Here is a 26665-nt window from a genome sequence, read left to right as displayed (position 1 = left end):
TTGAGTTGTAGTTTTGACTTGACAGCATTTCTTGTCCATCGTATAATGTGCTGAAAAATGGGGGAAAAAAGATCTAAAATTGAGATGAAATCGTGAAAAAAAAAAATTCTACAATTGGTTTTCGGGGATTTTATTTTTATGCCGTTTATTGTGGGCTAAAAGTGACCCAGAAACTTGGATCTCCAGGTCAGGATGATTAAGAAGATATCAAACTTGTACAGCTTTGTTTTTTCTGTAAGTGGTGGAAAAGAATTAAAAAATGTGTAATAAATAAAATAATGTATTTTATTCATTATGTATTTTATTCAGTATTATATTATTGTATTTTATTATATTGTATTCATTTTTTATTTAATATATATTTTAATTTGTTTTTATTTTATTATATTTTCTTCAATAAAAATAATGAAAATAAATAATAAAAAAATAATAATTTGGTTTGTGTCGCCATTTTTAAAGACCCATATTCTAATCATTTTTCCCATCAATTCAGCTGTGAAAAGGCATGTTAGTTGCGTGGTGAGACTAGGTTTTTTATTGTTACCATTTCAGGGTACATACAACACAGTAGTAACTTTATTGAATTTTTTTATGGGCATCGGGGCCAATAATTTAACAAGAATTTAGGAGTTTCAATTTTTTATTGTGCTACAGAGTTTACTTTACGGGTTAAAATTTTCTTATATTTTTAAGCCTCTTTTTTTTTTTTAAATAAATTTAAAAAATAAAATAAAAAAAGTCTGAATTACTAAAAAAAGAAAGTAATTCAGACTTTAAATTTAATTTATTTTTTTTTAAATGTACTTAAAAAAAAAAAAAAAAAAAAAAAGTAACGCTTTTTCTATTAACTGCAATACCTATGAGACCCGGCTATTAAAAGTATGGGAGTACCAAGATGGCAGCCATCAGAAGTTCCCCATCTGCCTTTGCAAGCCATTAGCACCACGCTGTAAGTACCGATGTCGGAGATTGACTGTTGCATTTAAGGGGGTTAACAGCTTATTACAAATCTCGACTGTTACAGGGGGATGTCGACTGTAAAACACAGCTGTCACCTGCGGTGCGTGGCGCTCTGAGCCTGTTCCGTACACCAGTACCCAATGTAGTATAAGAAGTGGTTAAATCCTAGTATAAAGGAATGGGAATAAGTAAAAGGCCGCCTGTATCAGAGTTTTCTGTAGCTTATCATAGAAAATTGGGTCCATTATTAGGAGAAACAGACATTGCAATGACCGTAGTAATTTGGCAGACATGAAAGCCCCATCTACTCGGCACCGCTCGGAGATTTTACAGCCTGACCCCAGCACTTGCTCCATCATGAAAAAGACAAATGACTTATTAGACCATAAAGCATCGCTGGAGGAATCTCCCTTGGATTGTGGATGACTCCATTTACTCCCATCTCTTACTTTTATCACAATTTAAATCTCATTTCTTTCTGCCGCTCCAGTTAATGAGCTCGACTTTACATTTCCATTAAGGCCCCGGCTCCTCTGCCGCGTTTTCTGCCTCCCCTCCACTCTCCAGACACAAAGGGAAGCCATGCCGCTCATGATACATTACGTCTGTACACCGCTCCGCTTCTCCTTTTTAAGGCCACTTTCCTCTTGCTTAATAAAATCTACTGCACAGAGAGCTGAAGGACGACAAATGGGGTCAAAGGGGCCTCCGTAAGGGGCTTTATACAGGGACTGGTAATTGGCCAAACGAGAGTCATCAACAAACACTCGCTCCTGAGATCAGGCTCATGTAAACATGGCAATGACCCGTGGAACCCGTCCTTGGTGATCGCTGAGGAAGGGGGGAATCCGACCCCTGCGACCCGTCCTTGGTGATCACTGAGGAAGGGGGAGGGGAGATCTGACCCCTGTGACCCGTCCTTGCTGATCGGTGGGGGTCCAACCCCTGGAACACCACACCAATGGGAAATTTTATTCCCGTCAAAATGGAAGAACAGTGCACATGCCTGACTGTCCCATTCATTCCCTGTGCTCGGCTTTTGGAGAATGGGACATCCGACCTGCTGCTCCAATTTGTAAACAGAGATTAAAGTGCCCCATCAGGGACAAAAATTCCCCATTCTGACGATTGGTGTGGATGCCAGTGATCAGACTCTCGGATTCCTACTGATAACGAGGTTTTCTGGTGAAAACAAGTTAAAAATTTATTATCCCAAAAGAATATACAGTACAGACTAAAAGTTTGGATACACCATCTCATTTAAAGATTTTTCTGTATTTTCATGATTATGAAAATGTACAATCACACTGAAGGCATCAAAACTATGAATTAACACATGTGGAATTATATACTTAACAAAAAAGTGTGAAACAACTGAAAATATGTCTTATATTCTAGGTTCTTCAAAGTAGCCACCTTTTGCTTTGATGGCTTCTTTGCACACTCTTGGCATTCTCTTGATGAGCTTCAGTCACCGAAAATGGTTTTCACTTCACAGGTGTGCCCCGTCAGGTTTAATAAGTGGGATTTCTTGCCTTATAAATGGGGTTGGGACCATCAGTTGTGTTGTGCAGAAGTCAGATGGATACACAGCTGATAGTCCTACTGAATAGACTGTTAGAATTTGTATTATGGAAAGAAAAAAGCAGCTAAGTAAAGAAAAACGAGTGGCCATCATTACTTTAAGAAATGAAGGTCAGTCCGTGCAAAAAATTGGGAAAACTTTGAAAGTGTCCCCAAGTGCAGTTGCAAAAACCATCAAGCGCTACAAAGAAACTGGCTCACATGAGGACCGCCCCAGGAAAGGAAGACCAAGAGTCACCTCTGCTTCTGAGGATAAGTTTATCCGAGTCACCAGCCTCAGAAATCGCAGGTTAACAGCAGCTCAGATTAGAGACCAGGTCAATGCCACACAGAGTTCTAGCAGCGGACACATCTCTACAACAACTGCTAAGAGGAGACTTTGTGCAGCAGGCCTTCATGGTAAAATAGCTGCTAGGAAACCACTGCTAAGGACAGGCAACAAGCAGAAGAGACTTGTTTGGGCTAAAGAACACAAGGAATGGACATTAGACCAGTGGAAATCTGTGCTTTGGTCTGAGGAGTCCAAATTTGAGATCTTTGCTTCCAACCACCGTGTCTTTGTGCGACGCAGAAAAGGTGAACGGATGGACTCTACATGCCTGGTTCCCACCGTGAAGCATGGAGGAGGAGGTGTGATGGTGCTTTGCTGGTGACACGGTTGGGGATTTATTCAAAATTGAAGGCATACTGAACGAGCATGGCTACCACAGCATCTTGCAGTGGCATGCTATTCCATCCGCTTTGCGTTTAGTTTGACCATCATTTATTTTTCAACAGGACAATGACCCCAAACACACCTCCAGGCTGTGTAAGGGCTATTTGACCAAGAAGAAGAGAGTGATGGCGTGCTACGCCAGATGACCTGGCCTCCACAGTCACCAGACCTGAACCCAATCGAGATGGTTTGGGGTGAGCTGGACCGCAGAGTGAAGGCAAAAGGGCCAACAAGTGCTAAGCATCTCTGGTAACTCCTTCAAGATTGTTGGAAGACCATTTACGGTGACTACCTCTTGAAGCTCATCAAGAGAATGCCAAGAGTGTGCAAATCAGTCATCAAAGCAAAAGGTGGCTACTTTGAAGAACCTAGAATATAAGACATATTTTCAGTTGTTTCACACTTTTTTGTTAAGTATATAATTCCACATGTGTTAATTCATAGTTTTGATGCCTTCAGTGTGAATGTACAATTTTCATAGTCATGAAAATACAGAAACATCTTTAAATGAGAAGGTGTGTCCAAACTTTTGGTCTGTACTGTATATCAAATTGTCCTCTCTCCATAACAGAGAATAAGTTGGTGATCACTGGAGTTCCGACTGATGGGACCCACCATGACCTTGATAACAGGGCCATTCAGAATGGAGGGTGCGCATGCTCAATCTCTGCTCCATTTATTGTCTATGGGGATGTCGAGCGCTGTACTCCACTTACTCCAGCAGTCCCACAGTCAATAAAAAGGCCAGAGGTCGAGCAGGCACATCTAGCTTTGTTTTTGGGAGTACCAAAGCCCTGATCTGGGGTTCGCTGGAGAGCTCCTAGCAGTCGGCCTCCGAGGCCATCAGCAAGTTATACCCCATCTCCAGGACGCATTTACAGCAATACAGCCACAGCGCTGACTTCCTCTTGATTACTTATTCATCTGAAGGCGGGTACAGTGAAGATGGCGCTGATTGTTGCGTCACGTGAGCCCTGCGTCCAATGTCATGAGAGCCCCGGGAACACTAGTGCCAACACCACTGGAAAGGAGCTGGCACGGGAGAGGAGTGTTTATTTTAATGGGGGCAAATATTCAGAGTGAAAAGGCGGTTGTCCTAGTAGTGGACAACTCCTTTAAAATGAGTTTCCAGCAGAGGTGGTAACATTTTTTTTTACTTGAAAATTCTAAAGAGATGTCATCAGAACAGATCGTAAAGACAACCTGTCACTTTTCATAAATATGTAGTTTTCACCTGGTGTAAATGCCGCTGTTCTCCTTAATCCGCCGTAGTTTTTCTTTTGCTTCTGCGCCTCTCCGTTCCTGAGATATGGCCATGTCTTTGCTGTATATAAATCGATTCTTGCTAGCCAACTGGGCGAGGTCCTCAGCTCTTGTCTGTGGGCGTATGCCGGACCACGCCTACTTGGTTAATAAGACAAGATTCACCCACAGGGAAGAAGAGGCCATATCTCAGGATCAGAGAGGCGAGGGTGAAAGAAAAACATTGCCGGATTCAGGAGAAAAGCGGCATTTACACCAAAGTGAAAAAATTACAAATTTATGGCACATTAGAGATCTTCTTTAAGATCTGTCCTGGTGCCAGATTTGATGCACAACTGACACTATTGGCATTTGATGGACCTCAATGAATGTTTTGACAAGTAAAACAGAATCTTCAACTGAACCGTCAACGTAGATGTGAACAGAGTCCAATATATACAAAACTGCGGCAGAAAGCTGAAAGTAAAATCTGAAATGAACACAGTAAATGCTGCTCACTTCAAGGCTGCGTCTCAGCTGCTCTTATTAATATTACTTTAGCGGGCGCAGAATAACCATCTGTTACAGCAGGATACATGGAAATTAAACCTTTCAGCATGCAGAGCTGCGGCCTGGAGCTACAGTGGTGGGGAACTAGGAAGGGATCGGAATATTTATGGCTGGGGAAAACCAATGAGTATTTATCCTAATCAGCTGCAAGGGACCTGGAGGGCATCATTAAGTAATAAACATTAGAAGACAGATCTATGGGAATGTGGCACAGCGGAAACTAACGAAAATTAAAAGGAAGGGGAAAAGGTGGAATATAAAGTGACCCCGACACAGCAAGCTGGCTAACATGAAGAAATTCTGCGTCATAAGAATCCAAGACACTAATGGGAATGTGGCATCAGTAAATTACCTATTGTTTTGGGTTCATCAGGGGGGGGGGGGGGGGATGTGCTATTAAAACGGTAAATCTGCAATATGGAACAAGTCCAACCTGTATTCAGGTTTTGTATATTGGTAAATACATGTTGCAGTTCGGCTCTGTCCTCATTTGAACTATGGCTTCTGTATTATTCCAAAAATGTCAATTTTTTACTAAGCTCAGTATTTGCATGACTATGGTTAATATACAGACTAAGAGCACCTCAAAGTTTTTTTTTCTTGTACTTTTGTGTCTTTATCTCCTTCTGCCTCCATTGTGCATTCAACTTCATAGAGCGGTCTCATTCTTATCTGCTAAAACTACATTTCCCGGCAGCACCCTGCTTCTCTTCATTCCTGCAGACCCCTTCCCCTTTGCTCTCCTGTGTATTCCCTGATAGATCTCAATATAGGCAATTTTTTTTCTATGGAGATCTTCAGAGCGTGATCACGCTCTCTCCTGCATGCATAGCATAGCTGAGCAGTAATACAGCACGGTTGTTGGAGCGATGAGTATGCCGTGAGAGGTTTTTTTGTTTGTTTTTTTGGGGGGGGGGGTGGCCTGTTTTATGAGAGAAGGCCATAAGTGCATCTGTCTTTTTAATGAATTATACAAAATCATTAAGTGCAAGTACAGATAGTATTAAAAGGGATCTTCAGCAAAGCATAGCTGAACTGTGCTACAACCTTACTGGCAGATATTGCATTAGATAGGGTCTTTAGGTTCATCTGTTTTCATGAATTGGTCAAGGTCATTGGGTATATCTGTTTTTCATTAATTAGACAGGGTCATTAGGTGCAAGCGTGATCGGCATAGCATGGCTAAAATGTGCTACAACCCGGCTGGCAGATATTTTATTAGGCAGGGTCTTTAGGTGTATCTTTTTTTATGAACTATACAGGGTCTTTAGGTGTAAACGTGATCTTCAGCATAGCATAGCTGAATTGTGCTACAATCCAGCTGACAGATGTTTTAAAAGTTGTAAGGTAGGGTCTTAGGTTCATCGGTTTTTCATGAATTGGTCAGGGTCATGGGGTGCATCTGTTTTTCATGAATTAAACAGTGTCATTAGGTGCAAATGCGGCTGCAATTAACGGGCTCTTTATTATCGCAGGTTCATTAGGTGCAACTAAGCATGCTCGATTGACAGCATTACAATGAGAACGGATCCAGTGGCAACACAGGGTAAAGAGAGCCCTGGGGTTCATCACTAAGGGGGTGACCGCTGCAAATCAGTGCACTTTAAAAAAGGACAAAAAGGTAGTTGGCACACGATTAATTTTGTATGGACAAAAAACGGAGACCACAATATAATTTTGGGAATAAGCCTTAAATGAAACCGAGGACAACCCCAATCTGTCAAATGAAGTGCCCCAACAGACCACCCCTGGCTTATTAAGAATATGCTTTCTTCAGTGTAAAATAGACAGCACTGCACACCAGGGTTCCTACTGAAAACCAGCAATGTGAACACAGTCTTATCCTGCTCGACTGGTCATTAGATCAGCCTTGAATATAAACTATAGTAAAAGTACCATGGTTGTGAAACTATACCTCGTAACTCCGCACCACTCTCATGCCTCGTCCGCCACCTCCATAGGCAGCCTTGAAGATTATTGGGAAACCATATTTGTTTGAGAATTCCTGGGCTTCTGATATACAGGTAATAGGAGAGTCCGTGCCGGGAACGACTGGTACGCCTGTGAAGAAAACATGGGGGTCAGAATGGACTTCATATTTCTGTGGTGTGGGTGACGTTTCCAGTGTACCTAGGAGAAAAAGTATACATTTTCCATCTTCTACATTGCCAATGTTCCCAAAGTGTTACAAAAAAAAAAGACCTTGTGCTGAACCCAGGAGCTTACAATCAGTATTACATTTTCTACCAAACCAAAACATCCCTATGCAGACACATTTGTAAGGGTTTTCCAGGGAAGGAAAGGGGGAAAAAAAACAATAAAAGGAAAAATACACAAGGGGAAACAAAGGGGAAGGCAACACACAAGGGGAAGGCAACACAAGGGGAAACAGAAAGTAAAGAACTTTATCCTTTAGACCCAACCAGTTCTTCTGCTTTGCACTGTTGAGGGGCAAAACCCCATAACACGTGTCTGAAAATGGAGTTTCAGGTTTGGCCGTATACTTCAAGTCATGTGGCAGGCCTCTTTATTGATTTTAGGATTGCTACCTCCAAAAATAGGCAGCCCTAGAAAGTCCCTCCTCTCTGAAGAGTCCATTTTCCGGTCTTGAAGAAATCCGCTAGAGATCATTTGGGATTAATCTTACATCTGATTGGTTTCATATTTTGACTATTAAATTGCTGAAGGGAACGGGTTTATTCAAGGGAAGGTGGATTAAAACCAAACGGATTGGAGGCTCCTGCTGCAGACAGTTGTCTTACAGCCAGACACAGGATTGTGAGAAGGAGGGTGGATGGCTGATCACATGAAGATAACCCGCGCCCATATGATCTATTAGAACCCACAAAGTGGCCTTTATTTATAAGCAGGTGGGGCCATTTTAGGCCTCCTATGAGTAAGAATAAAGGGTCACTGTGGGAGCGTCTCGCAGCTCCTTTTCTACAGGACTCGAGCTGTAATATATCAGCAGCTATTCATCTGAATAAACGCCATATTACATAGGCAGGACACGGCAGAATCAGAGGTTTTGCCAGGGGTGCAGTACGTAGGTGCCGAGAACGTGACCCCGAGGGGGTGATCAATACAGCCTCGCTCCCACCACAATGGCAGCACAGCACAGCGATTCACAGCACTGTACCATGGAGGCATAAATCACCATAGAGACAGTACAAATCCTGACAAAAGTCCCCATGGCTGCCTGTCCTTTACAAACGCCTATTAGAGTAAACCTGTATATCCTATAGGGCCGCGGGCATATTTGTATGCACAGACACAACACACGGGACACCAAGTAGTCATTCAAAAAGGGTAACGCTAAAATCCCTGTAGGATAATACAAAAGTATATCAAAAGAAAAAATAAAACTTTGCAAGAAAACACAACCAAAACAATTTTTTACATAAAATATGTAAGAGAAAAAAAAAATTATATTTATTTATTTTTTATAATTATATATACGGTATATTATATTATATATAATATATATATATATATATATATATATATATATATATATATATATATATATATATTTTAATAATCCGCATATAATTGCTATTCGAATGACAGTAACGGCATAAGAAATATGTGTACACACATAAAAGTATGTGCCTTCACATTACACCTACAGGAGCTTTTCTGACCACCCCCCTCCCCCCCATTCTACACCAATAGTCCTTAATATGGAGGCGGCCCCTCTGCAGTGCCTTTTAAAAGTATTTGGCCCACTTGAACTTTTCTACCTTTTGCCACATTTCTGGCTTCAAAAATAAAGACATAAATCTAATTTTTGGGGGAAGAATGAACAACAAGTAGGACACAATCATGAAGTGGAATGAAATTTATTGAATATTTTAATCTTTTTTAAGGCTGGGTGCCCACGTAGCGTTTTTCAAGCGTTTATGCTGCGGAACAGGAACAAGCGCTGCAGCCACGCCAGGGCATCGGGGGTGAGTATAGCTTTATTTTATTTTATTTTATTTTTACGGTTCACACTGTATAAATCCATGCAGTTTGCATGGATTTATACAGTGTGACCTAGTTAGCATCACTTGGAAAGTGCTTGTCAATCTGCATGCGGAAACGCATGTGAATCCGCATGTATTCTGCAGGAAAAACGCATGCACAATCTGCATGTGTTTTTTCTGCCAGGGAGATGCAGAAATGCTGCAGAAATTTTCTGCTTCATTTCCGCATCGTGGGCACATAGCCTTACAAATTCAAAACTGAAAAGTGGGGTGTGCAATATTATTTGGCCCCTTTACTTTCACTCCAGAAGTTCAGTGAGGATCTCTGAATGATCCAATGTTGTCCTAAATGACTGGTAATGATAAATAGAATCCACCTGTGTGTAATCAAGTCTCTGTATAAATGCACCCATAGGCGGATTATAATGAGGGCAATCCGGGCGACCGCCCGGGGCCCCGAGCCTCCAGAGGGCCCGCGGCTCCGGGCGGGGTGTCTAATGCCGGATTGCCCTCATTATATGTGCGGGCCGCCGCGGCACATACCGGTAGCAGTAGCGGGATGGGGGGCCCCGTACCGCTCCCCCAGATGCGGCCGCCGCTACTTCTTCATCCGCCGGGCCAGCACTGTAGCTGTTAACTTCCCTGTGCACGGCCGTGTCTCCTAGCTGTGACGTCACGCAGTGCGCACCCATCCTGCACTGCTGCATCGAAGAGCCTGAGGACTGGAGCCGAGCCGGGGGATGGTGAGTGTGTATGTGTATGTGTGTGTGTGTGGGCAGATGTCATTGTGTGATGTCTGTTTGTGTGTGCGTGTGGGCAGATGGGCAGATGTCATTGTGTGATGTCTGTGTGTGTGTGTGTGTGTGTGTGTGTGGGCAGATGTCATTGTGTGATTTCTGTTTGTGTGTGTGTGTGTGGGCAGATGTCATTGTGTGATTTCTGTTTGTGTGTGTGTGTGTGTGGGCAGATGTCATTGTGTGATTTCTGTTTGTGTGTGTGTGTGTGGGCAGATGTCATTGTGTGATTTCTGTTTGTGTGTGTGTGTGTGTGGGCAGATGTCATTGTGTGATGTCTGTTTGTGTGTGTGTAGGCAGATGTCATTGTGTGATGTCTGTGTGTGTGTATGTGTGTGTGTGTAGGCAGATGTCATTGTGTGATGTCTGTTTGTGTGTGTGGGCAGATATGATTGTGTGATGTCTGTTTATATGTATTTTTGTGTTTCAGATGTGTTTATGCGTGTATGTATATGTCTGTATATGTTTGTGTGTGTGCGCGTGACTGCGTGTGGCCACCTACTCAGTATAGTTGGCGCCGTGCGGCCTCCTGCTGTATCTGGGGGGGGTGCCGTGCGGCCCCCCGCCGTGTATAGATGGCTACGTGCGGCCCCCCGCCGTGTATAGATGGCTACGTGCGGCCCCCCGCCGTGTATAGATGGCTACGTGCGGCCCCCCGCCGTGTATAGATGGCTACGTGCGGCCCCCCGCCGTGTATAGATGGCTACGTGCGGCCCCCCGCCGTGTATAGATGGCTACGTGCGGCCCCCCGCCGTGTATAGATGGCTACGTGCGGCCCCCCGCCGTGTATAGATGGCTACGTGCGGCCCCCCGCCGTGTATAGATGGCTACGTGCGGCCCCCCGCCGTGTATAGATGGCTACGTGCGGCCCCCCGCCGTGTATAGATGGCTACGTGCGGCCCCCCGCCGTGAATAGATGGCTACGTGCGGCCCCCCGCCATGTATAGATGGCTACGTGCGGCCCCCCGCCGTGTATAGATGGCTACGTGCGGCCCCCCGCCGTGTATAGATGGCTACGTGCGGCCCCCCGCCGTGTATAGATGGCTACGTGCGGCCCCCCGCCGTGTATAGATGGCTACGTGCGGCCCCCCGCCGTGTATAGATGGCTACGTGCGGCCCCCCGCCGTGTATAGATGGCTACGTGCGGCCCCCCGCCGTGTATTGATGGCGCCGTGCGGCTCCCCGCTGTGTAGAGATGGCTACGTGCGGCCTCCCGCTGAGTATAGATGGCGCTGTGCGGCCTCCTGCTGTCTCTGGGGGGGGCGCCGTGCGGCCTCCCGCTGTGTATAGATGGCTACGTGCGGCCTCCCGCTGAGTATAGATGGCTACGTGCGGCCTCCCGCTGTCTCTGGGGGGGGGGGGGGCGCCATGCGGCCTCCCGCTGTGTATAGATGGCTACGTGCGGCCTCCCGTTGAGTACAGATGGCGCTGTGCGGCCTCCCGCTGTCTCTGGGGGGGGGGCGCTGTGCGGCATCTATACTCAGCAGGAGGCCGCACGGCGCCATCTATACACAGCGGGAGGCCGCACGGCGCCATCTATACACAGCGGGAGGCCGCACGGCGCCATCTATACACAGCGGGAGGCCGCACGGCGCCATCTATACACAGCGGGAGGCCGCACGGCGCCATCTATACACCACGGGAGTCTCAGTGCTTTGCAAGAGCAGTCAATAAATTCTGCTTGACTAATTCTGAGCACCATAAAGTCTGGTTCGCTTCTAACCTGCTGTCTTCATTTTCAGCTTGCTGAATTCTAACTCATTTACTGTCATTCGAGACGATGCCTTTGCTGGTCTCTTTCACCTTGAATACCTGTAAGTGCTCCACTTAATATCATATTTTTTATTCTGTTCTTCTTCATCTTTTGGCATGTGCAATTGTATGAGCAAGTATTCATATGAATTTATGACCTACTTAAACCTTCGAGGACCTTAAATTTTATTCAAATTTTTTTCCAGTTCAAAACTATGGGACATATATGTGCCTTGGTCCTCAAAGGGTTTTTAAAGGGGCTGCAAACATAAATACGAAAAAAATAATTCAATTAGTGCTTTTTGTGTTCATTTAATTTTTATTTGAAGTCCATTTTTTTTTTATATACCTTGAAATTAAGCCCTACCCCATGGAATGAAGCCCTACCTACATGACATCTGAGAGCTACATGGATCCCGCTTGTGAGGTGCCTGTCCGTCACTACTATTCAGTTTTAGGGTCCACTCACTAAGCCATATATTCTCTCATGCAAGAGAATAGGGCCAATTATGCTAATGACACTCGGCTCAAACGCTGTCAGAGCTTCAACTGAGTGTGATCCGATTCTCTCGCAGCACAGATATGGAGAAGATGGAGAACTTCATTTCTCCATCTTCTCCATAGTCTCTGTGAGTGTTCATCGGACTGCACTTGGATGACATCCAAGTGCAGTCTAAAGTTTTACGTGCACCCATAGACTTGTATGGGTGCACATGGTCCGAATATCGAATGAGATTATTTTCTCATGCCGATAATCGCAGATCTGCACTGTCCCATAGTATAACATAAGGCCGAGTCCTATCCAATAAAACATCACATAGCATTCGGCCTTGTTATACGACAGTGTGAGCGAGCCCTTAGAGTCAAGGAATATTTACATGCAGATGATGATATTACTCTCCCAGTGTATATTTTTTTAGGCGAGTTCATAGTAAATGCTTTGCCTTTTTGACATGTGATCAACTAAAGAACAAGAAAGATTTAGGACCTCCCCTATACAGAAACGGAAAATAGTTTGGAGGACTTGCATGTCCTTTTTTATTATGAGAAAATGATAAAAGATCCCATTTTTTAACCATGCTGTGACTTTCTGCTGAGGGAGAGGGAGAGAGCTGCCCTATTCAGAGTCTGTAATAAGACCTGCTGACAAAAGTGTTGAAGATACAGTCTAATGTGAATTAACAATGAAAAAAAGTTAATTTCACAAATGGCTTGTATTTTTTTTTAATACAAAACTTTTTTGTGTTTACAGCTCCTTTAAAGGGAATCTGTCATCAGGTTTTTGCCACCTAATCTGAGAGCAGCATAATGTAGGGTTAGAGGCACTGATTCCAGTAATGTGTCACTTACTGGGCTGCTTAGTGTTGTTTTGATAAAATCATTGATTTGTCAGAAGGTAATTGACTAGTAAGTTCTGTAGGACCCCACCCCCATCACTGATCAGTAGATTTCTGTGTACACTGAGCATGGGCAGAAAGCTGCCAATCAGTGGTGTGGGTGGGGCTATACAGAGCGCAGCATTCAGAGAGCTGCTAGATCTGCAGCAGATGAAATGGTGATTTTCTCAAAATGACAACAAGCAGCTGAAAAAGTGACACATCGCTGGAATCAGGGTATCTGCCCCAATATTGTGCTGCTCTCAGATGGGGCAGCACAATTAATATTGTGCCAAATTAATTTCCCGTGAACAATCACATGATCTATCACAGGGGATCATGTGACATGTCACATGATAAATCAGGTGTGGGGGGGGGGGGGGCGCCTTCTAAACTGCCCGGGGCCCTTGCTACTCTTAATCCACCCCTGAATGCACCTGCTCTGTGATAGTCTCAGGGTTCGGTTTCAAGTGCAGAGAGCATCATGAAGACCAAGGAACACACCAAGCAGGTCCGAGATACTGTTGTGGCGAAGTTTAAAGCCGGATTTGGATACAAAAAGATTTCCCAAGTTTTAAACATCTCAAGGAGCACTGTGCAAGCGATCATATTGAAATGGAAGGAGTATCAGACCACTGCAAAACTACCAATACCCGGCCGTCCCTCTAAACTTTCCTCTCGAACAAGGAGAAGACTGATCAGAGATGCAGCCAAAAGGCCCATGATCACTCTGGATGAACTGCAGAGATCTACAGCTGAGGTGGGTGAGTCTGTCCATAGGACAACAATCAGTCATACACTGCACAAATCTGGCCTCTGTGGAAGAGTGGCAAGAAGAAAGCCATTTCTCAAAGATATCCATAAAAAGTCTCATTTGAAGTTTGCCACAAGCCACCTGGGAGACACGCCAAAGATGTGGAATAAGGTGCTCTGGTCAGATGAAACCAAAATCGAACTTTTTGGCCACAATGCAAAACAATATGTTTGGCATAAAAGCAACACAGCTCATCACCCTCAAAACACCATCCCCACTGTCAAACAAGGTGGTGGCAGCATCATGGTTTGGGCCTGCTTTTCTTCAGCAGGGACAGGGTAGATGGTTAAAATTGATGGGAAGATGGACGGAGCTAAATACAGGACCATTCTGGAAGAAAACATGTTGGAGTCTGAAAAAGACCTGAGACTGGGACGGAGATTTATCTTCCAACAAGACAATGATCCCAAACATAAAGCAAAATCTACAATGGAATGGTTCAAAAATAAGCATATCCAGGTTTTAGAATGGCAAAGTCAAAGTCCAGACCTGAATCCAATCGAGAATCTGTGGAAAGAGCTGAAAACTGCTGTTCACAAACGCCCTCCATCCAACCTCAATGAGCTCGAGCTGTTTTGCAAGGAAGAATGGGCAAGAATTTCAGCCTCTCGATGTGCAAAACTGATAGAGACAAACCCCAAGCGACTTGCAGCTGTAATCACAGCAAAAGGTGGCGCTACATAGTATTAACTCAAGGGGACCGAATAATATTGCACGCCCCACTTTTCAGTTTTTAATTTTTTTAAAAAGTTTAAAATATCCAATAAATTTTATTCCACTTCACGATTGTGTCTCACTTGTTGTTGATTCTTCCCCAAAAAATTAGAATTTTATATCTTTATGTTGGAAGCCAGAAATGTGGCAAAAGGTAGAAAAGTTCAAGGGGGCCAAATACTTTCACAATGCACTGTATCAGCTCCCGCTGTTCTGGGAAGGTTTTCTATAAGATTTTGGAGGTGTCGGTGGGAATTTTTGGCCCTTCATCCAGAAGAGCATATGTGAGGTCAGAACCTGATATTGGGGAGAGGCCGGGATCACGCTGTCCGGTCTTGGATGGGGTTGAGTTTCGGGCTCTGGTTGGTCATGTTCTTCCCCCTCCATGTCTATATGGACCTTGTGCACTGGGCACAGTCATGGGGAACAGAAGAGGGCCTTCTCCAATCTGTTACCACAAAGCTGGAAGCAACAATTGTCTTCAATGTCTTGTGCTGAAGAACTAAGATTTCCTTCACTGGAACTAAGAGGTCGAGGCCAAACCCTGAGAAACAAGCCCATAGTATTATCCTCCTCCACCAAACTGTACAGCGGGCACAATGTAGTCAGGGGGTAACTTTCTCCTGGAATCACCAAACCTACACTCATCTATCAGATGCCAGATAGAGAAGTGTGATCCGTCACTGCACAGAACACGTCTCCTCCAGAGTCCAGTGGTGGCGGCCTTACACCACTCCATCCGACATTGTGCTTGGTGATGTAAGGCGGCATGAAACTGCTCGGCCATGGAAACCCATTCCATGAAGATTCCCCCCAACTAGTCCCCCCATTAATAACAAAGTGCAATATCTGGCAACAAGAATTTCAACATATACAGAATGAAAAGAAAAAAAAAGAAAAGGAAAACAAAGAGTTTATCAGACAATTTACTTATTTACTTCCGAAGTCAAGTACCGGCAAAGGTAATAATGTTTGCTTCCTCCCATAAATCCCCCTAAGTGGACATCACTCATGCGGTTTACAGATGAAGGCAGTCAGCTTGCATTACTTTTGAGAACATATTTCGTAATAAAACTGTTCACTTAATGTCGTGAATCTCCGCAGAGGGAGCGCACTGTCACATGTATGGGATGGAATAATCGGCGTTTGTGGGGGGGGGGAATTGAACACCAGAGTCAAGACAGAAAGCTGTAAGGACAATATAACAGGCTCTCTGCTATAAAACAGCCAAGTACAGGGCAGCCGTCACCTTCACAACTGCAGTAGAGGCAAAGAAAACTGACCAAATAGAAGTTTTAGCCAAAAAGGTGCAGCATGGTGGAGACGCGCTAAATTCGTTAATGAAGCAAGGTCCATCCAGAATCATCTGGGTAGAAAGGCAGAATGAGCAATAGTAAGTACACAGTGCTATATGATATGATGACTGCAATGTATTAAGAGGATAAAAAGTGCTTCTTTAATCTCCTAATTTCTTATGATCCCAGTTGTCTCACATTACAGTAAGAGCAACAGAGAGACACAAACAGGGAAGGAGAACTAGCAAGCGAGCGACACACAGAGGCGGGAGCAAGACAAACAGGGAAGGAGAGCTAGCAAACGACTGACACAGGGGGGGGGCGCGAGACAAACAGGGAAGGAGAACTAGCAAGTGAGCGACACACAGAAAGGGGAGCGAGACAAACAGGGAAGGAGAGCTAGCAAGCAAGCAACACAGAAAAGGGGAGTGAGACAAACAGGGAAGGAGAGCTAGCAAGCGAGTGACACACAGAAAGGGGAGCGAGACAAAAAGGGAAGGAGAGCTAGCAAGCAAGCAACACAGAAAAGGGGAGTGAGACAAACAGGGAAGGAGAGCTAGCAAGCGAGTGACACACAGAAAGGGGAGCGAGACAAACAGGGAAGGAGAGCTAGCAAGCAAGCAACACAGAAAAGGGGAGTGAGACAAACAGGGAAGGAGAGCTAGCAAGCTAGTGACACACAGAAAGGGGAGCGAGACAAAAAGGGAAGGAGAGCTAGCAAACGAGCGACACAGGGGGAGGGGGAGCAAGACAAACAGGGAAGGAGAGCTAGCAAGTGAGCGACACACAGAAAGGGGAGCGAGACAAACGGAAGCAGAGCTAGCAAGCAAGCGACACAGAGGCGGGAGCGAGACAAACAGGGAAGGAGAGCTAGCAAGCGAGAGACACACAGAAAGGGGAGCGAGACAAACGGAAGCAGAGCTAGCAAGCAAGCGACACAATAATTATTATATGGAACTGGACCAGAGTGGCACTGTACACCGTGTAGTGGCCGTTCCTGGGTACTGGAGTTCAGTTTCTGCTCAAGTGGATATGGGCTAAATAATCAGAACAGTTTATGGAACGGTCACCCTCGCACCTCTCCCAATTTTACTCGTGAAACTCTACACAGTAGCGCGAGCGTGCTCAAGCACTCGTGTTTAGAGATGAGCAAACCCAAACTTACAAGTTCGGAGTTCTAGGGGAAGGCGAGGCAGACGGGAGGGCGCCAGCGAGGCAGACGGGAGGGCGCCAGCGAGGCAGACGGGAGGGCGCCAGCGAGGCAGACGGGAGGGCGCCAGCGAGGCAGAGAGGGGGGCGCCAGCGAGGATTTTCGGGTTCTGGTTTAAGTTTGGGTATAGTTCTGGTTCCCAAACCAAACTTTGGACTACATTTGGGTTGGGTACGAGAACACGAATTTCTACGAGTGCAATGATCCCTACTAGTGTTCACTTCGAGAGAGAGTCTGGCATCAGCTATCTGGCAGAGAGCAAAAAGGACTGGCTGTCAGAAATCTGTCTCCCACCATCAGTGGGAGAGTCAGAAGGCCTCCATAAACAGTATCATATGTGTATGGGGGGCTTTAGAAGTACAAATGGGATTATACATTTACACAAGCTGCGGGTACAGTTCTTCGCCTCTCTACATCCTAAATTCTGAAGTTTAATCTCCGGCATCTTCAAGTTGTTAGAACTCGGATCCATCAAGCATTAAAGGACACATTTTATGGGGTCACATTTGGCTGACGGATGCCCCACCAACAAACTTGACAGCCATAATTGTTCTTTAAGCTTTATCTGACCTCCCGTTTCATAGGATCATTAAACATGATGCCGACACTTAAACAGATCCGACCAATTCATGTATATTTATATTGATTTTAGTGCGGCATTTAGTAACGATCTTCATGCAAATACTACAATTAGTGGCCCGGAGATCGCGGAAAGCTCAATGCAAGTAATCTTCAAGTAAGGAATAGAAAAGAAAAACTCATTAAGTGCAAATCATTCCCTCCTCGCCTCTCATGTCTCCAGACATACAAGGTCAAGACTCCAGACAGCAAAGAGAGGGATCGCACTGCGAAACGTAGGGCACAGACCACGTGCCATTATTTGGGATTGCGTTACATCCATTCATCTTAAGAAGAGGCTGCAATGTGCAATGTATCACACGGTGAGCCAAAATGTGCCAAGGCTTCCATTATGGACAACAGTCATGACGCCAGTGTGGACAGGGCTGTATAATAAAACTGGCGCACCTTTAGTCTGTCTAGTCAAAAGTTTACACCACCTATTAGTCAGCTTACTTTGGGCACCAACAAATTGGCACATCATGCCGCATTTAAACCTGCACCTTTCCTGTAAAGCCACACCCCATTTCTACAAACGTCACACCTCCTTGTCAGATAAAATACAAAATATGTCTACAAACACATAAATATGGAGCAAGTCTCTAAAGGCCATTTCTTTTGGCAGAATTCTACCAATTATCATAATAAAACCTTCTCCACTAACTGTTTTTTACAGTTAGATATCACTATATGAAAATAGGGTTGTTTCGCCCCACAGCTTCTCTGGGGTAATGAGGTGTTTCTATAAATGCTACACCTCCTTGTCAGATAAAACGCAGAAAGTGTCTAATCCAAATATGGTGCAAGTCGTGAAAGACCGTTTCTTTTGGCAGAATTCTACCACAATTAGCATAATAAATCTTCTCCACTAAGTGTTTTTTTACAGTTAGATATTCCTTTATAAAATAGGGTTGTTTCGCCCCACGGCTTCTTCTGGGGGTAATGAGGTGGGAAGCTGAACTATGTTACATATCATTAGCTAGGTGTTTAGAACAATCAGTTAATAAAATTAAGTCCATCACCTGCAGTTTTTCCACATGGTGCTCATTAAGGCATTATGCTCAGCTTCGAACAGCGGAGGCGAAGCGCATACAAGCGCACAGTTCATCTCCTTCAAAAGTATGGCCTTATACACCTTCCCTTACTAATGTCAATGGCTAAATAAATACTAAACAGGTCAAAAAGTCCTAAGACTTTGGCTAAAGACCCTTTTGGATTCAGTTTGTGTGACCAGTCTTACATATTCAATAGACAGGCAAAGAATCTCTAGATTCTAAGAATAATAAACAATAGTATAAGGGTTATTGTTAAACAATTAAAAGGACATTATAGGGAAAGTATCTAAGGTTCTATGGAGGGCGGAAAAAAAAACAGACTACAGACAGGGGAGGGAAGCACATGGAGAGGAAATAAGTGCAGGATAGAAGCTGTGCTGATACATGAGCAAAAAGCAGCATTGTGGATACGACTATATTAATGGGAGAGACATTCTTCCAACAAGAACATTGCAATTTTGGAGCTGTGCTGCTACATTAAAGCAACTGAAGACTGCAGCCCCCTGGATTCACAAAAAATCTCAAATCCAGCCTGTATTACAGTGAGAGTCACTCGCGCAAAAGAAAAATCTGAAACTTAGATCAGGCTGTAAACTGCATATCAGAGAATGAATAACGGAATGAAGATTGCAGACTGAAACTTTTATTAACTAAAAGGTGACCATCAACACGTCAAGTCATTTTTTCCATACCAAAGAGGCCCATAGCCGTTAACAGTAAATGCACGTCCTGTCTTAGATTGTACTCACCAGCACTGATGGCAATAGCACGGGCCTCCACTTTGTCTCCCATCTTACGCACCACCTCAGGAGTGGGGCCAATGAATCGTACACCAGCGTCGGTGCAGGCCTGGGCGAAATCCGCACGCTCCGACAAAAAGCCATAGCCGGGGTGGACTGCATCCACTTCATTCTCCTAGGGAAAAAAAAAGAAGAATTTAAAAGTGCTATAATAAAATAACCTCCAAGTAACGTGAAATGAGGCAAAGTGTGCACAATGGGGGTCGCCAGGACCACCATAGACTTTGGGAAGTACGTGACCGCTAGGAAATGAACATGGATCAGGCCATAATGAATAAATGGGAAATAACAGAGGAAGAAGGATGGAGGAATTACTCTAGAACACACAAGTACAAGAAGAATCCTAATTAACAGCAGAAACCCGAGGATTAGCTGAAGACACGCGGCTCTTCATCTTAATACGGCAAGTCTCCTGCAAACACAGCAGCATAAGCCGCTAATTGAACATAATAGGACTCGGGACATTCCCTGCATTATATATGTGGGCAAAAAAAAATTTCTATATATTAATTTTAATAAAGCCATGAAACGATTTTCTGCCCTGGTAGCCGCTGATATTTTCTGGCTTCTGTATCATTGGATGCTGGGTCAACTCCGTACCAATCCATCAGGTAATACAGGATTTCATATAAATGCGGTAAGAGAACATTAAGAGGCGGCTTTCTGTAATAAAAGTTGGGAACAACTTTGCACTTATTTTATAAAAAGCAAAAAGTTAAGCAACTTTTCTAAATAATTTTTGTTAAAAATTTTCTACCATTTTGCTGTTGCTGCGTTTGCAGGTCCTTTACCTAGCTGAGTCATCTGCAAAAATGTTACAAAATCTGGTTTTCTTCGTTCTCGCCTTCCAGTGTTAAAGATCCCATACACACAAGATAACTATCATATGAACGATCATTCAAAAGAAAGCTTTCTACTCCGACTCCCTCATATATGGAGCACTCAACTAGACCAAGAGATCCTATGTTCTTTGTGATAGAGCCGCTGCCAAACTCCTCTGGCGGCAACTTTTCTCCCAGAAAACAGGAGGATCAGCTGTTGAAATTCAGATGTCAGTGGAGAGTCAGGAGCCCACATACAGATGATTAAACTGTGGTTCAACTTTAGCCTAATGTGTATGGGGCCTTAGAAATAGCAGACAGGATTGTACATAGATCTGTAGTGGAGATGGGGGAAAAGTATCTTGGAGGGAATAGAAAAAAGAAGACTGTAGACAAAAAGCAAAAGCACATGGAGAGGAAATAAGTGCTGTTCTGAAGCTGTGCCGACACATTAAAACAAATGAAAAACAGCTGCACCCCGGACATACACAGACCTCACATCCAGCCTTTATTACTGAGAGAGACAGTCCCATAAAGAGAATTATCTGAAATTTGGATCAGGCTGCAAACTATCGATGAACAATTCTTAGAACAGGTCCTCAATGTCAGACCGGTAGGAAATAAACATCCACCCATCAGATACTCAAGACCTATTTAAAAGGATAGGAAATCAATATCAAAATTGTGGACAACCCCTAGGAAAAAAAAAAATCTGTTCCATAAAATTACCTGCCCTGCAGATTTTGCAGAGATTTTTTTTCCTCTTTGAGAGACATTGGGGTGAAATGTGCTGCAAATCTACATTGAAGTTAGCGGGGACAAAAAAAAAAATAAATGTGAGGATCTCCCTATTACCCTAGTAAAATAGATGGGACTGTCTGGCCATGGGGAATATATAGGACGTGGCAGATGGGTGATCAAACCTTCCCTTGTAGGATACATGTCCAGGATGATGGAGGAGCAGAAAGAGGATCACTGAGAGGAACGAAGGGATATGTCTCCATTAATCACATCCCAGGTGAAGATGCGACGTGGATCATTCGAGGGAAAAAAATAAATAATGTGATCACATGGATCTGTACATAAACCATGAGCAGCTGAAGGTGACACCATGGATGTCATCTATTTAAAGGAGACGTGTAAGGAGAACTCAACTGGCTAAAACAGAGATCTGGAGGCAAGTAGGGCGCATGACATGTGGAAAAGCCGAAAGCTTCCTTCAGATAAAATCTTGGATCAAGAAATTCTGAAAGCCTCAAGTCGCATCCAGGAATGGTCGTCACTGGATTAGGAGGAATTTTTACAGGTGGGTCATTTATCTTGAAGGACAATTACAAGGAAGTCAGAATAAATATTACTTAGAACCTGTCCTTCCACACAAAACCTGTAGAAAAGCAGGATCCTCAGCCCCAACCGGTTTAAGATGTCCAGGAACTGTCCCAATTCTCCTGCTTGGCAAGTCACCATACAAGTGTTTCTGGGTGAATGGCTCTTCTTCATCAGCATTTTGCCAGCACTATAGTTGCAGGAACATCATTTTCTTTAACTTCCCAGCATGCATTGCAGTTTCCCTTGACAATTGGTTAGCCTGCCCTGAGCTGAAAGCCAGTTTCTCTGTTAAGCTGGTGTGAAGTTTGGTCATCAAAAAAGTAAAAATGTCTCTCTCTACATGGAGAGACAAAAATACCCCCCCGCCCCAATTCATCTCTCTACTAAAAGGTCCGCCTCTTCCTCTACACATACAGAGAACTAAGCCCCCCACTTCCTCTATAGATACAGAGACACCCCCCCCCCCGACTTCCGGTACAGATACAGAGACCCCCCCCCCCCACGACTTCCGGTACAGATACAGAGACCCACCCAACCCCCCACTTCCTCTACAGATACAGAGACCCACCCCCACTTCCTCTACAGATACAGAGACCCACCCCACCCCCACTTCCTCTACAGATACAGAGACCCACCCCACCCCCACAGATACAGAGACGCACCGCCCCCCCACTTCCTCTACAGAGACCCCCCCCACACTTCCTCTACAGATACAGAGACCCACCCCACCCCCACTTCCTCTACAGATAGAGACCCCCCCACCCCCACAGATACAGAGACCCCCCCCACCCCCACAGATACAGAGACCACCCCCACCCCCACAGATACAGAGACCCACCCCACCCCCACAGATACAGAGACCCACCCCACCCCCACTTCCTCTACAGATACAGAGACCCACCCCCCCCCGACTTCGGGTACAGATACAGAGACCCACCCCCCCCCCACTTCCTCTACAGATACAGAGACCCACCCCACCCCCACTTCCTCTACAGATACAGAGACCCACCCCACCCCCACTTCCTCTACAGATACAGAGACCCACCCCACCCCCACTTCCTCTACAGATACAGAGACCCACCCCACCCCCACTTCCTCTACAGATACAGAGACCCACCCCACCCCCACTTCCTCTACAGATACAGAGACCCATCCCACCCCCACAGATACAGAGACCCACCCCACCCCCACAGATACAGAGACGCACCGCCCCCCCACTTCCTCTACAGATACAGAGACCCACCCCACCCCCACGACTTCCGGTACAGATACAGAGACCCCCCCCACCCACCCCCCACAGATACAGAGACCCCCCCCACAGATACAGAGACCCACCCCACCCCCACAGATACAGAGACCCACCCCACCCCCACGACTTCCGGTACAGATACAGAGACCCCCCCCCACACACTTCCTCTACAGATACAGAGACCCCCCCCCACTTCCTCTACAGATACAGAGACCACCCCCCCCACTTCCTCTACAGATACAGAGACCACCCACCCCCCACTTCCTCTACAGATACAGAGACCCACCCCACCCCCACACTTCCTCTACAGATACAGAGACCCACCCCACCCCCCCACTTCCTCTACAGATACAGAGACCCACCGCCCCCCCACTTCCTCTACAGATACAGAGACCCACCCCCACTTCCTCTACAGATACAGAGACCCACCCCACCCCCACTTCCTCTACAGATACAGAGACCCATCCCACCCCCACAGATACAGAGACCCACCCCACCCCCACAGATACAGAGACGCACCGCCCCCCCACTTCCTCTACAGATACAGAGACCCACCCCACCCCCACGACTTCCGGTACAGATACAGAGACCCCCCCCACCCACCCCCCACAGATACAGAGACCCCCCCCACAGATACAGAGACCCCCCCCACCCCTGACTTCCTCTACAGATACAGAGACCCACCCCACCCCCACGACTTCCGGTACAGATACAGAGACCCCCCCCCCCCACACACTTCCTCTACAGATACAGAGACCCCCCCCCCCACTTCCTCTACAGATACAGAGACCACCCCCCCCACTTCCTCTACAGATACAGAGACCACCCACCCCCCACAGATACAGAGACCCCCCCCACCCCCGACTTCCTCTACAGATACAGAGACCCACCCCACCCCCACTTCCTCTACAGATACAGAGACCCACCCCACCCCCCCCACTTCCTCTACAGATACAGAGACCCACCCCACCCCCCCACTTCCTCTACAGATACAGAGACCCACCCCACCCCCCCACTTCCTCTACAGATACAGAGACCACCCCCCCCACTTCCTCTACAGATACAGAGACCACCCACCCCCCACAGATACAGAGACCCCCCCCACCCCCGACTTCCTCTACAGATACAGAGACCCACCCCACCCCCACTTCCTCTACAGATACAGAGACCCACCCCACCCCCCCACTTCCTCTACAGATACAGAGACCCACCCCACCCCCCCACTTCCTCTACAGATACAGAGACCCACCCCACCCCCCCACTTCCTCTACAGATACAGAGACCCACCCCACCCCCCCACTTCCTCTACAGATACAGAGACCCCCCCCCCCACTTCCTCTACAGATACAGAGACCCCCCCCCCCCACTTCCTCTACAGATACAGAGACCACCCACCCCCCACAGATACAGAGACCCACCCCACCCCCACGACTTCCGGTACAGATACAGAGACCCCCCCCCCCCCACACACTTCCTCTACAGATACAGATACCCCCCCCCCCCCCCCACTTCCTCTACAGATACAGAGACCACCCCCCCCACTTCCTCTACAGATAGAGACCACCCACCCCCCACAGATACAGAGACCCCCCCCACCCCCGACTTCCTCTACAGATACAGAGACCCACCCCACCCCCACTTCCTCTACAGATACAGAGACCCACCCCACCCCCCCACTTCCTCTACAGATACAGAGACCCACCCCACCCCCCCCACTTCCTCTACAGATACAGAGACCCACCGCCCCCCCACTTCCTCTACAGATACAGAGACCCACCCCACCCCCACGACTTCCGGTACAGATACAGAGACCCCCCCCCCCCCCACTTCCTCTACAGATACAGAGACCCCCCCCCCCACTTCCTCTACAGATACAGAGACCCCCCCCCCCCACTTCCTCTACAGATACAGAGACTCCTCCACCCCCTCCCCACAGATACAGAGCCCCCCCCAGATACAGAGACCCCCCCCCCCCGACTTCCGGTACAGATACAGAGACCCACCCCCCCCCCCCACTTCCGGTACAGATACATACAGCTCTAGCATACACTACCAGCCTGCCCTATTGAAAGCTATCACCAGCTGTCCATGTAGGAGACTGCAGACACGGACAAGTGCCAGGATCACATAAAGTCGGACAATACGTTATTGTTAAGTGCTACAGAACTTTCTGAACTCCATGTCCCCATGTACACGGAAGGTGACACTTACCTTGGCCACCTTTATTATGTCAGGAATGTGGAGGTAAGCCTGGACCGGGGGCAATCCCTTCCCTATGATGTAGGCCTCATCAGCCTTCTGTCTGTGCATCTGCCCGGTGTCCTGCTCTGAATACACCGCCACCGTCCTGATGCCCAGCTCTGTGCATGCCCGGAAGACTCTGGTGGCGATCTCTCCTGCACAGGAAAACAAGAGGGAGAAGTCAGAGATGCCAGCGCTCGTGTATGGTGGAGGTTATAGGACAGGAGTGCGATTCCAGATCTGCATCGGGGGGAAGTTTTCATGCAAACTGTAGGTTTTTGGAATCTACGCGTCTGTTGGAGAAAGCAGAGCACGGCGCGCCGCTATCTCCTTTGCATCAGCACATGGCTGCCAGGAGGCGTGCACCATCAGCAGGTACACACGTGGTCAAAAATTGTTGGTACCCCTCGTTTAATGAAAGAGAAACCCACAATGGTCACAGAAATAACTTGAATCTGACAAAAGTAATAAATTAAAAATCTTTGAAAATGAACAAATGAAAGTCAGTCATTGCTTTTCTGCTTCCACAGAATTTTTTAAAAATTAAACTCATGAAATCGGCCTGGACAGAAATGATGGTTCTTAACTTAGTATTTTGTTGAACAACCTTTTGAGGCAATCAAACGATTTCTGTAACTGTCAATGAGACTTCTGCACCTCTCGTCAGGTATTTTGGCCCACTCCTCATGAGCAAACTGCTCTGGCTGTCTCGTGTTTGAAGGTTGTCTTTTCCAGACGGCATGTTTCAGATCTTTCCAAAGATGCTCAATAGGATTTAGGTCAGGGCTCATAGAAGGCCACTTCAGAATAGTCCAATGTTTTCCTCGTAGCCATTCTTGGGTGTTTTTAGCTGTGTGTTTTGGGTCATTATCGTGCTGCAAGACCCATGACCTGTGACTGAGACCAAGCTTTTTGACACTGGGCAGCACATTTCTCTCTAGAATCCCTTGATAGTCTTGAGATTTCATTGTACCCTGCACAGATTCAAGACACCCTGTGCCAGACGCAGCAAAGCAGCGCCAGAACATAACAGAGCCTCCACCATGTTTCACAGTAGGGACAGTGTTCTTTTCTTGATATGCTTCATTTTTCCGTCTGTGAACATAGAGCTGATGTACCTTGCCAAAAACTTCCATTTTTGTCTCATCTGTCCATAGGACATTCTCCCAGAAGCTTTGTGGCTTGTCAACAATTGTGTTCTCCTTGGTAGTCTCCCATGAAGTCCACTTTGGATCAAACAACGACGGATGGTGCGATCTGACACTGATGTTCCTTGAGCTTGAAATTCACCTTTAATCTCTTTAGAAGTTTTCCTGGGCTCTTTTGTTACCATTCATATTATCCATCTCTTTGATTTGTCATCAATTTTCCTCCTGCGGCCAAGTCCAGGAAAGTTGGCTACAGTCCCATGGATCTTAAATTTCTGAATAATATGTGCAACTCTAGTCACAGGAACATCAAGCAGCTTGGAGATGGTCTTATATCCTTTACATTTAACACGCTTGGCTATAATTTTCTTTCTAATCTCCTGAGACAACGCTTTCCTTTGCTTCCTCTG

The 26665-nt window shown here is 46.0% G+C and overlaps 1 protein-coding gene across 2 annotated transcripts in view; it reads right to left on the bottom strand.

Moving 5' to 3' along the window:
* Positions 1 to 26665, bottom strand: part of PC (pyruvate carboxylase) — a 416466-nt gene that overhangs the window by 294752 nt on the left and 95049 nt on the right. For both annotated transcript variants that reach the window (XM_073665354.1, XM_073665355.1), the window contains exons 3-5: positions 25078 to 25262; positions 19417 to 19582; positions 6987 to 7132 (exon numbers count right to left, since the gene is read on the bottom strand). In XM_073665354.1, the coding sequence (XP_073521455.1) occupies positions 6987 to 7132; positions 19417 to 19582; positions 25078 to 25262 (497 nt within the window). The remainder of the gene's footprint in view (positions 1 to 6986; positions 7133 to 19416; positions 19583 to 25077; positions 25263 to 26665) is intronic.

The sequence above is a fragment of the Phyllobates terribilis genome, unplaced genomic scaffold (assembly GCF_046119375.1).
Source record: "Phyllobates terribilis strain yellow unplaced genomic scaffold, ASM4611937v1 Scaffold_211__1_contigs__length_3443825, whole genome shotgun sequence".
Classification (NCBI taxonomy): domain Eukaryota; kingdom Metazoa; phylum Chordata; class Amphibia; order Anura; family Dendrobatidae; genus Phyllobates; species Phyllobates terribilis.
The sequence above is the reverse complement of the archived record's forward strand: the minus strand, read 5'-3'. Positions and strand labels throughout refer to the sequence as shown.